The 13,478-nt window shown below is 41.9% G+C and overlaps 1 protein-coding gene across 1 annotated transcript in view; it reads left to right on the top strand.

Moving 5' to 3' along the window:
• Nucleotides 1–13,478, top strand: part of ttc27 (tetratricopeptide repeat domain 27) — a 101,191-nt gene that overhangs the window by 32,589 nt on the left and 55,124 nt on the right. Inside the window, exons 6-8 of the mRNA XM_080481056.1 lie at nt 478–636; nt 2,460–2,599; nt 8,351–8,463. Coding sequence (XP_080337182.1) covers nt 478–636; nt 2,460–2,599; nt 8,351–8,463 — 412 coding nt within the window. The remainder of the gene's footprint in view (nt 1–477; nt 637–2,459; nt 2,600–8,350; nt 8,464–13,478) is intronic.

The raw sequence follows: 13,478 nt of genomic DNA on the forward strand, positions 1-13,478 counted from the left end.
GTACTGGAACACACTGCGCAGTGGCAATGAGGGCAAAGAGTCTCTCTCAAGTGCTCATCTTTCACTCCACAGTTCTCACAGGCAGCAAGCAGCCATTTTCCTGCGGAGTAAAATCAGCGGGTGTGTAGGTGAATCCCTCCGTTAGTCCCTCGCTCACACTGGGAACAATCCAACCCGACACCGCTTCATTAATGTTGAATTAGGATGAAAGTGTATGACTTTCCATCATGGATTATACACCTCCTCTCTGCTTTGTCCCTCCTGCTCGTCTCACTTGAGGACAATCTCTCCGCCGGCACCAAATTAACAATCAGATCAGAGAAGAAGAGACCTGAAACTGGTCTGCTCAATGTGAAGAGAAGCTTTCTGAAGAAATCCTCACCTCAGCCACTGTTCACTATTCAGGCATCCAGAAAACTTTGGGAACAGTCTACAATGTTTGATTTCTTGCTTTCTTCCTTCTCTGCCTTTTCACAGTGATGAAGAGCTGCTCGCAGTGGTCAGAGCAGAGAAACCTGGCCATCCAGTTTCACCTGGAGTGTGTCTACACCTGTCTGACGTACTACGAGTACCAGCCAGCCAAGGAGCACATCAAGAAGGCCCAGGAGCTCTCTGCGCTGGACATCAACCTGACAGGTACACAACTAACAACTGGGGAAGGTGTCCAAACTCTGGCCTGTGGGCCATTTGCAGCCCTCCAACAGTTCCAGTTGGCTCCCAGCAATTATCAACCCTTATTCACCAGAGATATTCAACCATGACAATAATATATACAGTGCTTTTACTGCTTTTAATGTGAGAATAAAAGTTTAATCATTCTGCTAGCTTTAATATGGTAGCTGAAAATCCATCTACTCTACTGCCTGTATATTTTTCTGGATATCACAGAAGTTTGGACTCCCCTGATCTTAACTGAAAGTCCATGAATCTAATGCAGTTTGAGACTAAGCTAACCCTAAACTACAACACGTGACAAACACATATCCATTACTTTCAATGTTAAAACCGCTCCCAGTGGAAGTCCATCTCTTTGCAAGGCAGACGCCTCCATTGGTGTGTGTGCATGAATGGGACTTGCAGTGTAAAGTGTAAAAAAAACTCCAGCTCCATCTCTGTTTCAATGGGATCCCACAGGGATGTGATCTGAGCCCACTGCTGTTCACGCTGCTGATACATAACTGCTGCTCTGCATCTGCCTCAAATCACACCATTAAGTATGTGGATGACACAGTCCTGGGACTCATTCAGGACAACAGCAATTCGTCCTACAGGGAGGAGGTGAACCGGCTGCTGCGGTGTGAACAATCTGAAGCTGAATGTCTAGAAGACCAAGGAGTTGATCATCACAGGGATGACAATTCTCCACAGAGCCGCAATAGATTAGTGTCGAATTGTATTCAAACCAAATGTTCCCCTCCTGTCATATACCAATCGTGTCATATATAAACAACTAGTGAACAGGTCAGTGATTGGCTGAGAATGCCCGTTTCATTTCAGTCTTAGTCAGACATATTGTGACTTGTTCGAGTTGAGTGATGTTGGAATATAAAAACTATTTAAAAAAAAAAACAACAACACATCATTTGGATCTATTTACCAAAGAGCTTTACAGCACAAATCTTACTGGTAAATTGTTCATTTAACGATAGTTGAACTAGTTGTGCTAGTTTAACTTTGTATATTTTGAAACTTGAGAAGATAAACACATGAATTAACAATATTCATCTTTTACCAACATCGTTTTCATTACATGAGTTGAATATTATGTGTTTGCAAACTTTTTAGCTAATCATTACTTTTTCATTGGATAAGAATTGATTATTACAATAAATGTGGGCATATGCGTGTGTTTGTGTGTATGTATATATATATATATATATATATATATATTTATTTATTTATTTATATATGTTTTTGGTCTTTTTTTCTTCTTTAAACCCGTAACGTTTCTATTCTATTCTACTCCTTTGAAACTGGTGAAGTTGTGTAAACATGTTATAAACGCCAAGTTCTTATTTCTTACAAAACCCATTGTCTTTTCTGTTTATGAATGTTACAACTACAAGTGCACGATGAAAACTGAAACTATTACCATTTATGTGCATTAGGTGGCAGTAGTGAGTCCTGTCTGTCTTCAGTCCCGCTCTTTTTCTTTTCCCTTACCACGAGCTCTTGACTTTTCGTTCTGCCATTTTTCTGATTGAACCAAGACCAGACAAGATGCTTTATTAAAAGTGTACCGGCCAGCCTGTTGGCTGACTCTCTTCAGTAGCATTACCGTCAGCACATAAAAGGGATGACTTCAGTGCAGTTTTTAAATAAAAGAACAACACAAATGTTCCCTTTGAACTGTGAGCCTCGAGCAGAAACGACTTTGCTGATGATTTTCGGGTGAGCGTGAGAACGACGGCGAGCTCTTTTGTCTAAGTGTACTATTGGATTGCTTGTGTCTCGTGCAGGCGCTCTGGGCAAGCGGACTCGTTTCCAGCAGAAGTTTTTGGCTCAGCTTTTCCTTGAAGTGAAAAAACTGCAGGATCATCCGGATCAGCTGCAGGATGAGAGCAGTCCCACTCCGACGCCCCACGAGAGCCTGCCCAAGGTACGAGTATGCTCTGTTTTCTCTCCGGCAGTGTGTACAACAGTCCACCCGACTTGTTCGTCACGTGTCGATGCTAAGAACGCCAAATGCTAAATATAGCACATTGGCGGCACAAATAGATGGATAGACTTTGTTAATCTATGTGGGGGAATTCTCGGATTCAGCAGCATTAACACATGACAGAATGGATTGAAACAAGAAATAAAAAGAGACTCGTCAGCAGGATGGAGTGTGAATAGAACCGTTAGTCTTGGGTGCATGGTGCCCCATGTATTGCACACTTCCTAACTGAGGTTGTTGGCCTCAAAGTTTGGTCAGGAATTCAGTTTGAGACACAGGAAGAACATGCAAACTCATCACAAAGAACCAACAGCCTTCTTGTTGTCATCCCTGCAATATCAAACGGTTCCATCGGTCGTTGGTATGTAACGGGTGTTCAGCAAGACCGAAATCTGGAACACGTTCCCTCCATTTTCAAGTGTTTTAGTGTAAATCACTGAATTGAAACACAAGTTAGGAGACGTCTTGGTTCCACATATTAACTCGATGCTCCCCAACCCAATGTAGACTAACGGAAATTATAAATGTGCATTTTCAAAATTAAAGTTTTTCCATGCACTGGTACCGGTCCGCGGTCCGATGGTTGTAGACGCCTATTTCAACAGCTTTAACAGTCTCAGCACAGTCTACATTCATATATGGATCAGAGCGAGCAAGGCTCAGTCTGGATCGTCTTCCAGTCCCGTGGTTGGTGCTCGAAAGCTCCATCTTACCTTTTCCATGTGTCAGAATATCCTCGGGCTAGACGGTGAACCCCAGATCGACCCAATGAGGGAACATCCAGTAGTGAGGCTACAATTCATCAAAAAGGTCGACAGCTTGTTCCGCTATGTTTTGCTATCTTCACACTTAATAACCGTCAGCAAACTTGCTGGCACAATGTTTTTGGGTTGACGATAACTGGAATAAAGAATCGGAGTACAATACTGACTCAAAAAAAGCCAATTAATAAACGATTAATAGCTGTTGGTCCTGCTTCCTGTGAATGATAGAAACGGCTTTTCCTGGAGATGAAGATTGTCACTTCAAGAGCCACATGTGTCATTAACCTTCAATTGGGATTAAAATCACTATTTCATGAGGATACATTTTTTAATTGAATATCTTTGACCTTCATAGAATGTATTAAACATATGAGGAATCAATTTTAGATTGCATGGTCATTTCCCTGCTGATGTGACTATAAAAGCACCTTCCTGTCAGGACTTCAGGCTGCAATCGCAGGAGTGATAACTGGCGGGAACGCTGCTTTCACCTCTAATCTATAAAGATTCTCAACAGATTAACTCCAGCCTTGGCTTTCTAATGGAACTGTCTGATTGACCAATGTGGATTTCTTTTGCCCACAACGAACCAGAGAGGCAAATGTTTGGTAATACCTTGCACCATCAGCAGAGGGTGATCTACTCCTCTGGTCCATTGATACCATCTGAAGCCTGTCCAGACTTTTCACCCCGGACACTCACTTAATGGATTATCTTCTTGCTACTCTTTTCTGGAATAAAACCAATAAGCAAAATGTTTTTCTACATTCATGACACTGGGGGAGTTCAGTTTGGAATCTTTATGGTTGAAAGACCCCTGATTGGCCAGGTCCATATTGGTAAATTCTGCACTGAGAACATTGGTAAAGCCACATTATGTAACAATACATACATTTTCACCTCTTTATGCTGCATTTTGTAATAATATGCTGTATTTTTAAATAATATTCCTGAATGCATTTTGTCATAAACTTTGCCACATTTTGTAATAACATATATATGTATATATATATAAAAAATTAAGTGTTGCTGATACTGGTGCACTGAAATTATGTCAAACACATGCAATCTGTCCTATGTTGTGCAATTATTATCGACAATACAAAGTCTAAAAAACGTAAACCAATATAGAACAGAAAAAAAACAATCTTAATTCCATCAATGACCAATGACCTTTCTGGCTGTAGAGTTTTCATCCTCACAGATTTTTAATGGGCAATGGGAGTTTGATAACCCAGCCGCCGTGTGTTTTATGAGCTGGAGCATTGGGTTTGTTTCCTCTTAGAACAGATCACACTCTATGATCAATTCATGCATTAAACGTTCACTTTTCCAGCCTTTTCATACTACTTTTAGCCACCACAATAAAAAACTAAGCTCGGCACCCACAACCTTTATGCGTGTGTGTTGTGGGAATGTGACAACCAATTTGTCATATGTGTCTGAGGTGAAAAAGATTTGGTTGCTCTGGATTATTCTGTGCTGACGTTTCACAAAGCCGCATGGTCCGAGCCTCGGTACCTCCGTGCGCGGCCCTCCTCGTGATGAAGTGCCGGTCGGGTGCTGACACAGATGCTTTCACACCAAAAGCCCAAACAGAAGAGAAGGATGGCTTCTGTCGGAATGTTTCATTGTGCTCTTCAGGCTTGACTGAGACCCGAGGAATAAATGTACTTTTGAAGGGTCTTTAAACAATCCCACACGCAGTAATTTTCCTCTGTCATACCTCATAAGTCACACATAAATCCTTTCCTCAGTCTGCACAGGTTCTATTTTAGGTCCCGTCTCAGTCCTTCAGTCTCCTGCTGACTCTTTCACTGATCGCTGTTGAAGGTGTGCAGGACTATTTACCTTCGTCTACCACTGCTCGTGACAAGAGGCTGGTGTTACTTTTGGAGAATTTCTCTGTCCAGCCTGCTGATCTTTGTTTATAGTTGATTCAATTTGTTCAGCGTGAAGGAAAAGAAATCACATGTGTTGCATTCTGCGTGGCTGTATAGCTCTAAACATCAGGGTTCCATCAGCAAGGTCAGTTTTTCCAGCCGTTTAAAAAAAAAAAAAAGTTATTGGATTATTTTTACTTGAAATATACTGATGCAGTTCTCATTTTAGTTGTGGTTGCATAGTGAAATTAGAATTTCTGAGCGTTTGTGATATTCTGTGGCACACTTTGGTGTCCATGGAAGCAAATATACAATTTAGAATGACATTCAAACAAACTGAGACGATGATTATGAAGGAGAATACATAGTGTCAGTACTGGATGGAGACTGCATTTTACGTCCTTGGAATCTATTATCTTGTTGTCGCTTTGATCGTCCCATCATTTTCTGCTTCGTTTCCATTGGTTGTTAGCAGCTGCAGCTTGTGGCAACAGGCACACTGTGGTGGTGTTACGTCTTGATGGTCCCCCCCCCCCCCCCCCCCTCTTTTTGTTCCTCCTGCGGGTATTTTGTCCGTTATTTTATTAATATAGTTATTTAATATTAAGCGGGTTAAGGATATTTGTTGTGAGCGCATTTGGGTTTTTGGGATATTTTAGAAATAGGCGGGGTTTCACGCTCACGTCTCATTTGCTTATTCAGTTCATCTCCACTTCCTGGGAGGTGCATCGTCTCCCTGTGCCTCCCGCAGTCTGCTGTTCCTGGTCGCTTGTTAGGACTTCCTGTCGAGTCAATTGTTTTTTTCTTAGTTCGGTGTCTGTACTGGCCCGATGGCCCTGTACAGGGTTGGGCCATTGCTGCACCTGTTTGTTTGTTTTTTTTGTTTGTTTGTTTGTTTGTTTGTTTGGCCGGGATGCCACGCCCATCTTTAAGTTTGGACTTTTCCAGTTTTTTTTTTTATGGGGACAGGTGGACAAGGGTTTCGTGGGTACGCCGCCGCCTTCATCAAAACCAAGAAGAGAAACAATGAAACGAAGATTAGAATAAGCTGAATGTCCTCCTGTCTCCCGTGTCCTTAAATATGCCCCCCCCCCCCTCTGTGGGTCGTATCATATTTATGGGGGCTCGTCTGGGATTAACAAATTCTAGCTGGAAGTCCATTGGAAGTTATTGCAGTCCATAAATCATCGCCACAGTTTTGTTAGCCCATTAGTAATTCAGGTTTTGTGGTGCATGGCAACTGTTTGGACTTTTGGGGCATTTCGTATTGGCTTTGTCTTGGGCAGTTTTGGTGGAGTTTCTAGAACTGGGTGTGGATCATTTGGGGCGCATTTAGCCTTTTGTGTTGGGGCAGCTCAAGACGTAACAGGTGGAAGAACAAATCCCACCTGAGAATTGTTTAGTGTCGAGCTTCATCTATGAGCTGATATTGATCTTTTTTTTCTTCTTTCCAGACTGTAGATCACACTTTTTTGTTGTTTGGTCATGTAATTTGTGTTTTACCAAGTATCGTGTATATAAGAAAATATACCAGGACATACCACCTGGGACCACTAGATGTCACTGTATGACAACAGAAAGCTGCTACAATACCACAGAAAAAGCTCAGTTTGACAGAGGAGCAAGAAAAATGTCCAAGGAGAGTTTTTAAAGTAAAACTAGAAAACAAAGAGTTCAGAGTGAGAAAGAAACTTGGGAGGGACTGAAGGAAAGCAGAGAAACATACGGATCCTGGGGTAAACGCTGAGGAACAAATTGACAGAAGGTTCTTGAACACCAGCTACCGGATTTGGATTAACACTTTCATGGATATTGACAAATACATTTCTTATTGATGTTTTATTTCCTCTTCATTACGGATTTGTTTTGACAGATGTGACTTAACATTTGGAAAATTTCAAAACTTTAATTTTAGACATGTACTGATCTACCTCACCTACTATATAATGTCTACAACCTAAAAAATAAAATTATTTCACCTGGTTGTTTGAAATCTATTGGCATTAAAAGCGGAACTCTTCTCCGGGCAGATGAATGAAATGACGTCTTCATTGTTTTTATTAAAAAAATTTATTAGTGCATCTGTTCTTTTGATGTTTGTTTGGAAGTTCAGGAATGGTTTTGGACAAAAGAATATAATAATTTTTCTACTCTAACTTTGGGTTGTAATGACTTCTTCCATTACCAGGGCAAAGTTCTGCTGTGTGGGCGAAGACTGTGATAAACGAGTACAAATTAACCTTCTCAGTTATGACAAATAAACCTGATGTACACATTTTCTAAGATGTGTGCTGAAGAGCCCAAGAAGTTATTGGTCCCGTCTTGTACTTAGAAGACTCACATCTTTGCTGAAAAGTGTCCGTAGAGATCTCCGTCTTGTTTCTGTGGCCCCGCTCCAGTTTGCTGCGCGGTGCTCCGACCACTAATGTCCTCATTACCACAGGAGAGGAGCTCAATCAAAGGCATCATTACCCAGAGCTCGAAGGTCTCCTATCATCGAGAGCATTATCGCGAGGCTAAGGCTGCAACATGTTAATTTTGAGATCCCTAATTCAAATACATAGACCTTCGCAGCTCTGACAGCTTCCGCTCCACTTGACAAGCTTTCCACAAGAGTTTTCAGTGTTTCTGTTGGAATTTGTGCCCATTCATTAGTGGAGCTTTGCATTTTCTGTGGAAGGGACGACCTGGCTCATAGTCTTCTCAAAGCCCAGCCTCTGTGAATAATGAACTCATTAAACCATGACTTTATGGACTGTTGGATAAAGAAACAACCTCCCCAGACTTTTCCTACCAAGTTGGAAACAACATTGTCCAAAGTTTCTTTTGATTAAAACACCTGAATTCATTGATTAACAGATCTGGACGGACATTTGTCCAGTTCGTGTATCTTGGAGAGAATCAGCTGAACAAAACTTTATATTTGTAGCTTTTTCAAACAATCTGGCTGCAAACAAAAGAATGTGATCGCCCATCCAAGAAGACGTGCCATGGTTTATGACTGTTGCGTCCGTATACAAGACTGACTCTGAGTGTGTTTCCAGGACTGCAATCTGGCTGATGACACACTCCTGGATAACATCAACTTTGCCGTGCCAGATCAGTCGGAGCTGCCTGACCTGAGTGCCGAGGAGCAGGCCGTCGTCCTGGGACTGTGGTGAGTCTGCTGCCTGACGGCTCACAGCTGCTTCTGCTGGTCAGCAGGCCGAGGCTGCAGCCAAGCTCACAATCTAGCAGACTTCCAGAAACTTGGTTGTTAAATCTTTGTCAGAAGAAACGAAGCCCAAAGCCTGAAGACATAAATGATGTCCAATCATCCTGCACTTCACTTGAGAGCCAACGAGCCACTTGGTTTAGTCTGCATGAATATTTTCCACATTCAGAACGTCTTTCGGCTGACGTTGCTCACAAACCAGAAAAGAGAAGCTGCTCTCTGCTCAGTTTGTGAGTAACTTTATTTTCTATATTGATTGATCATGAAAAGTGGTGTGATCTACATCTAACTTACAACTAGATAATAAAGTCTTCATGCAAATCTATTAAAACGGCCCCACGGTGGTGCAGTGGTTAGCGCTCTCGCCTCACAGCAAGAAGGTCATGGGTTCAAATACAGGGCCTTTCAGTGCAGAGTTTGCATGTTCTCCCCGGGTATGTGGGGGTTTTCTCTGGGTACCCCGTTTTCCCCCACAGTCCTTAAAACATGCACAGGTGCTCCTTGAGCAAGACCCTCAGCCCCCCCCAGCTCTCCAGGACACACTTGTAAAAGAGATTATTAATCTCAATGTGGTTCTCTTGGCTAAATATAGGCAAAATAAACCCCAACCCAATAAACATGCAATAAGTCCTGGATTTAATAACAGGTTGATCATGTTTCTTTGGTTATCTGGTGTGAATGACTCAAATAAGTCATTCCCCAGCAGCTCTGTGAGATACTGACTTGGTCACTCCATAAGGTAGATCTTCTGTTTTTGAAGCCATTCTGTTGTTCTACTACGATGTCCAACGTCTTTTTCCTGCTGCCTCACTTATCTTCTCCTGATAGATGTATACTTGATCCTTGATTGAACATTATGTGAATCTCGATTATGTAGAATATAAAGCATAAAGGATGCCTCCAAAAGGCAGTCATAAAATACCTCGTGTTTTAAATAATTGATAGTATAAATTATTTCATACCTGGTGGCATCCACAAAAAACATGACTTAACACAACATGAATGAATTGCTCTTCTTCTGAAATGCTGCTGATATTGCCGACAGACTCTAACTGTGAGGGAAACTACAAGAATAAAAAGGCATGAAAGCGAAGAAGAGAAAACGTTGTAACATGTACTGAAGTTTTTGTATCGTTATCGCAGTACTCGTACCGCATGTTTAACCAACCTGGTGCAGCACCTGTCTGAATATTCTGGTCACGTTATCGTCCCTTTGGATGGACGGCCATCAAGAGTAGCTGCAGATGAAATGGTCTTTAAAGTGTACAGCTAGCATTCTCTGAAACAGTGGCGTCAATTGGCGATCGAAGGCTCGAACTGCTGGGAGAGCAAACGACGATGAAAATGGAAAACTTTTAGTACATCGTCTTAAGGTGAAACATTTCTGAAAGGAAAATATAACAACAAGGCTGTTTCCAGTCGACATTGTCGTGTAAACAGCAGCTTGAACATATCGAATGCTGAGCTCATTAAAAGTGTGTAGTGCTGTTGTCAGAGGAATAAAAGCGAACTGAAGTTGCTGCCACATTACAATCCCAGACAAAACTTCAGGTGAAAGAACAAATCTTTAAGAACGCTGATCCAGACCTTTTCCCACCACCTCTCAGTGAAAAAACGTCGGAGACGACAGCATGTGGACGAAGCGTCACAGAAGACAGAAGCTCTCCAAGAATCCAAAATAAAGAAATATGTGTTTACATTTTCTTTAAAATAATGATTATATCATGTTAACTAGTCGATCTGGGCACATCGAGCGTGTCGCAGCATCCCCAAATCGACCTCCTGACTCGATGACAGAGTGAATACTCTGCCGTGGTGTTTAACATGTTTGTGCTACTGAGATGCTTCCTGATTCTCTTCATGCTTTTATTCTCGTGTCAGTTAGACTGCATCAGCTGAAATAGATGGAAACCGTTATGGTCATGATGCATCGGCTCTGTTGGCTGTTTTGAGTGGTTTCTGAGTCCCTCCACGGGCTGTATACTTATCAAGTGTGAAGCAAGTATCAGCACTTCTTTCTCCTCTACCTTTGCCAACCTCATTTCTTTGTGTGTGACCTGTATTTTCCTCTGGATTTACGGCTCAGTGGTTGTAAATTGTTAACTTATTTATACTCGTAGTTTCATCCAGGAGAAACAAAGGACGAATAGAAGGCACTTGAGGCAATATAAAACCAGTTAGCCTCTGAGCGCGGTGGTGATTAATTCCCATGCTGCTGCTGGGGCCGGATGGGTCAGGTGAAGGTCAACGGAGCAGTCGGTGAGATTACCAGGAGATGATTGATGAACAGCAGGTGTGGTTAGATTAAAGGTGGACTGGTGCACCTGCACGCTGCTGTGAGACCAACGCAAGAACCTCGTCCATAGAGCCATAGTGCCAGCTTTATGTGGATTGAGGCAAGTGTGCATTTGTTAATGCTAAACTTGTGGACTATGCCTTCAGAAAACGTCCTCACTCCCTGAAGCTGATGTTCCTCCAGCTGTACAGTCATCTGTTGGAAAAACAAAGAATCTCCATGGACTCACCCGTATGTTTGTCACTGACATGCTGGCCAACATATTATGATTATTGCTGATTTGTTGCTGCCGATTGTTATTGATACTTTATGAGTTTGTTACTTTTAAGAAGCGCTAACATCCAGCTTATAGAGCAGGATGGCCAACCAGTCAGAGACCGAGCCACAATTATTACTGCGTTACTACAAAGAGCCACATCATACACATGTGGGCTTTCTTCTCCAGTGTCATTCTTCCACGCTGCTCGCCACAATACTTTGAAATGTCCCAGCGACGTCTGGCATATCAGCCCGAACGACTTTCCATTACGTTCCACAAAGAAAATAATCACTCCCCCACTCTGCCAGAAATATCCCGTTCAGCTTCATGCTCTCGCTCAGCCCCTCGTTCCTGCACTGCAATTTTTCATTGTGTGACGTCGACCTGAACTCCACGTTCTCTCACCTGCCCATGTGCCTCCTCCTCCGTCTCTCTTGCTCGCTCCACTCATGCCTGTTTTTTTAATTTATTTTTTCCTGTATTTTATTGATCAGCTATCCCCTACTTAATGGATCAAGGAGCTGCGGGTTGGCCACCGCTGTTATAGAGCATCTTCCCCCTGCTATTTATTTAACTTCTGCTAACATCCAGATTATAGAGCATCTTCCTCCCACTAAATAACTAGTTATCTGGAAATAGCAGAGCGGTAAAATAAAATAAATCAGGTGAGAGTTAATTGATTTCTCAACGAAAATGAAGGATTTTATATTGATTTCTTGATTTGCTTCGATACTTTAGTATGAATGTGTTCTGGTGCTTGTCGGCGCTTTAGAGTATGACTCCCCTTTTCATTGAGTCCTGATGTGAAAGAAATGGCTCAGGATGCATTCCAACAGCAGCAAAAGTTGAGATAAATATATTTTAAGGTTTTAGACGGACTGGAAACTGGCAGATTTCATGGTTGTAACTGTACAAAATGTGAATGTGGTGTGTCTATAGTCTGACTTTCTTCTTATAAGTCATTACACGAGCAACCGGATCAGTCAGTGCTGTTGCACTGATGAAAAATGAAGCCATTAATAAGAGATTTACCTGCCATGAGTGAACTGTGGATGTTGTAGAGTCTCTGTCCATGTCACTGAGAGACATTTGATCACCAGGACAGTTTGAATAGAGAGCGAATAGTTTGACCAGACATTCAGGAATGTCAATTGCCTTCCTGTCAATATGTCTCGACGTAATGGGAGCACATCCCAAGATGTGATTAGCTTTTATTAATTTTTAGCCCAGCGCTTAAACAATTACTGAGCTCCCGGTCAGTTGATCACAGAATCAGCCAAAGTTCTTTTGTGAATTTGACTTTCTCTGGGATGTTCTTTCCTCTACTGGCTGATCTTCCATTTACCTCTCAGGTAAAGTACTTTTAAGAACTCACTGGTTTATTTTCCTAAACAGAGCTGCTTTATTAAACAGGAACAATCTGGTAAATCCTCAATCTTTGATTGTAACGGCGTTTGACCACAGGATCTGCACTTTATCCAGTTTGTACCAGAGGTCTGCAGACGGGTCCTGTTCTGGTCTTTCATGGGCAGCAATGCTCACAGTATTGTGGCAGTTTTTCTTTACGGTTCACTCGTTCCGTCACTTTCACTGATTGACTCAGACAGTGGTTTGGGCTGCTGACCTGGGGCATCCAGAGATAATAATAGGGGTGGGGCAATAATAATAGAGGGTAAATCAGGCTTCAGTATTTTTGAGTTGACGGTACTAGCAAGAGACGCTCAGATCTCGACACCCGTATCAGTTTATAGGTCTGATACTGCACAGAGTACTTGTACTCCTAAAAGATCCCCAATGCAACCCGGCGAGTATTACTTGACCTGAAGGTACACAGAAGAGGTCCAAATGTCTCTGGTCATTAACTTACTGGTGTAGAAAGTAACTTTCACCCTCTTGATATTTTGGCAGAAAACTAAATTTACAGTCTGTCTTACTTTCTCATTAATCTTAATTAATCTTCAAACTGCTGACATCACCTGTGCAGTTAGTCCAATGTTGCTCATTAGTTTAACTGCTAATGAAGAAGCTAAATTCTTTAATCTCTGTGACACAATTTTACAATTTTTTACCGTTCTTTTATTGAACCTTGTCCTTTACCTGGTACAATAAACTGTCTGTGAAAGAAGAGAACAGCTTAAATAATGTCATCAAAGTGTGCTCCAAAATGATTGGAATGCCTCAGAGGGACTTGGGCACAATCTGGGAGGAACAAGTCGCTGGGAAAACAAAATGAATCATCAGACATCAGGTGCTCAAAGTCGTTCATTCCCTCTGACGTAAAGCTCTTAAACACAAACCACACCCATTTCATGACTTTTTAAAGATTTGTTCTTTAAATCACCTCATATGACTTTGTCTTGAAGACATTTATTTATTGTTTTTATTAATGTTCTTCCGGTTGTT

Source organism: Lipophrys pholis, assembly GCF_963383615.2.
Source record: "Lipophrys pholis genome assembly, chromosome: 15".
Classification (NCBI taxonomy): domain Eukaryota; kingdom Metazoa; phylum Chordata; class Actinopteri; order Blenniiformes; family Blenniidae; genus Lipophrys; species Lipophrys pholis.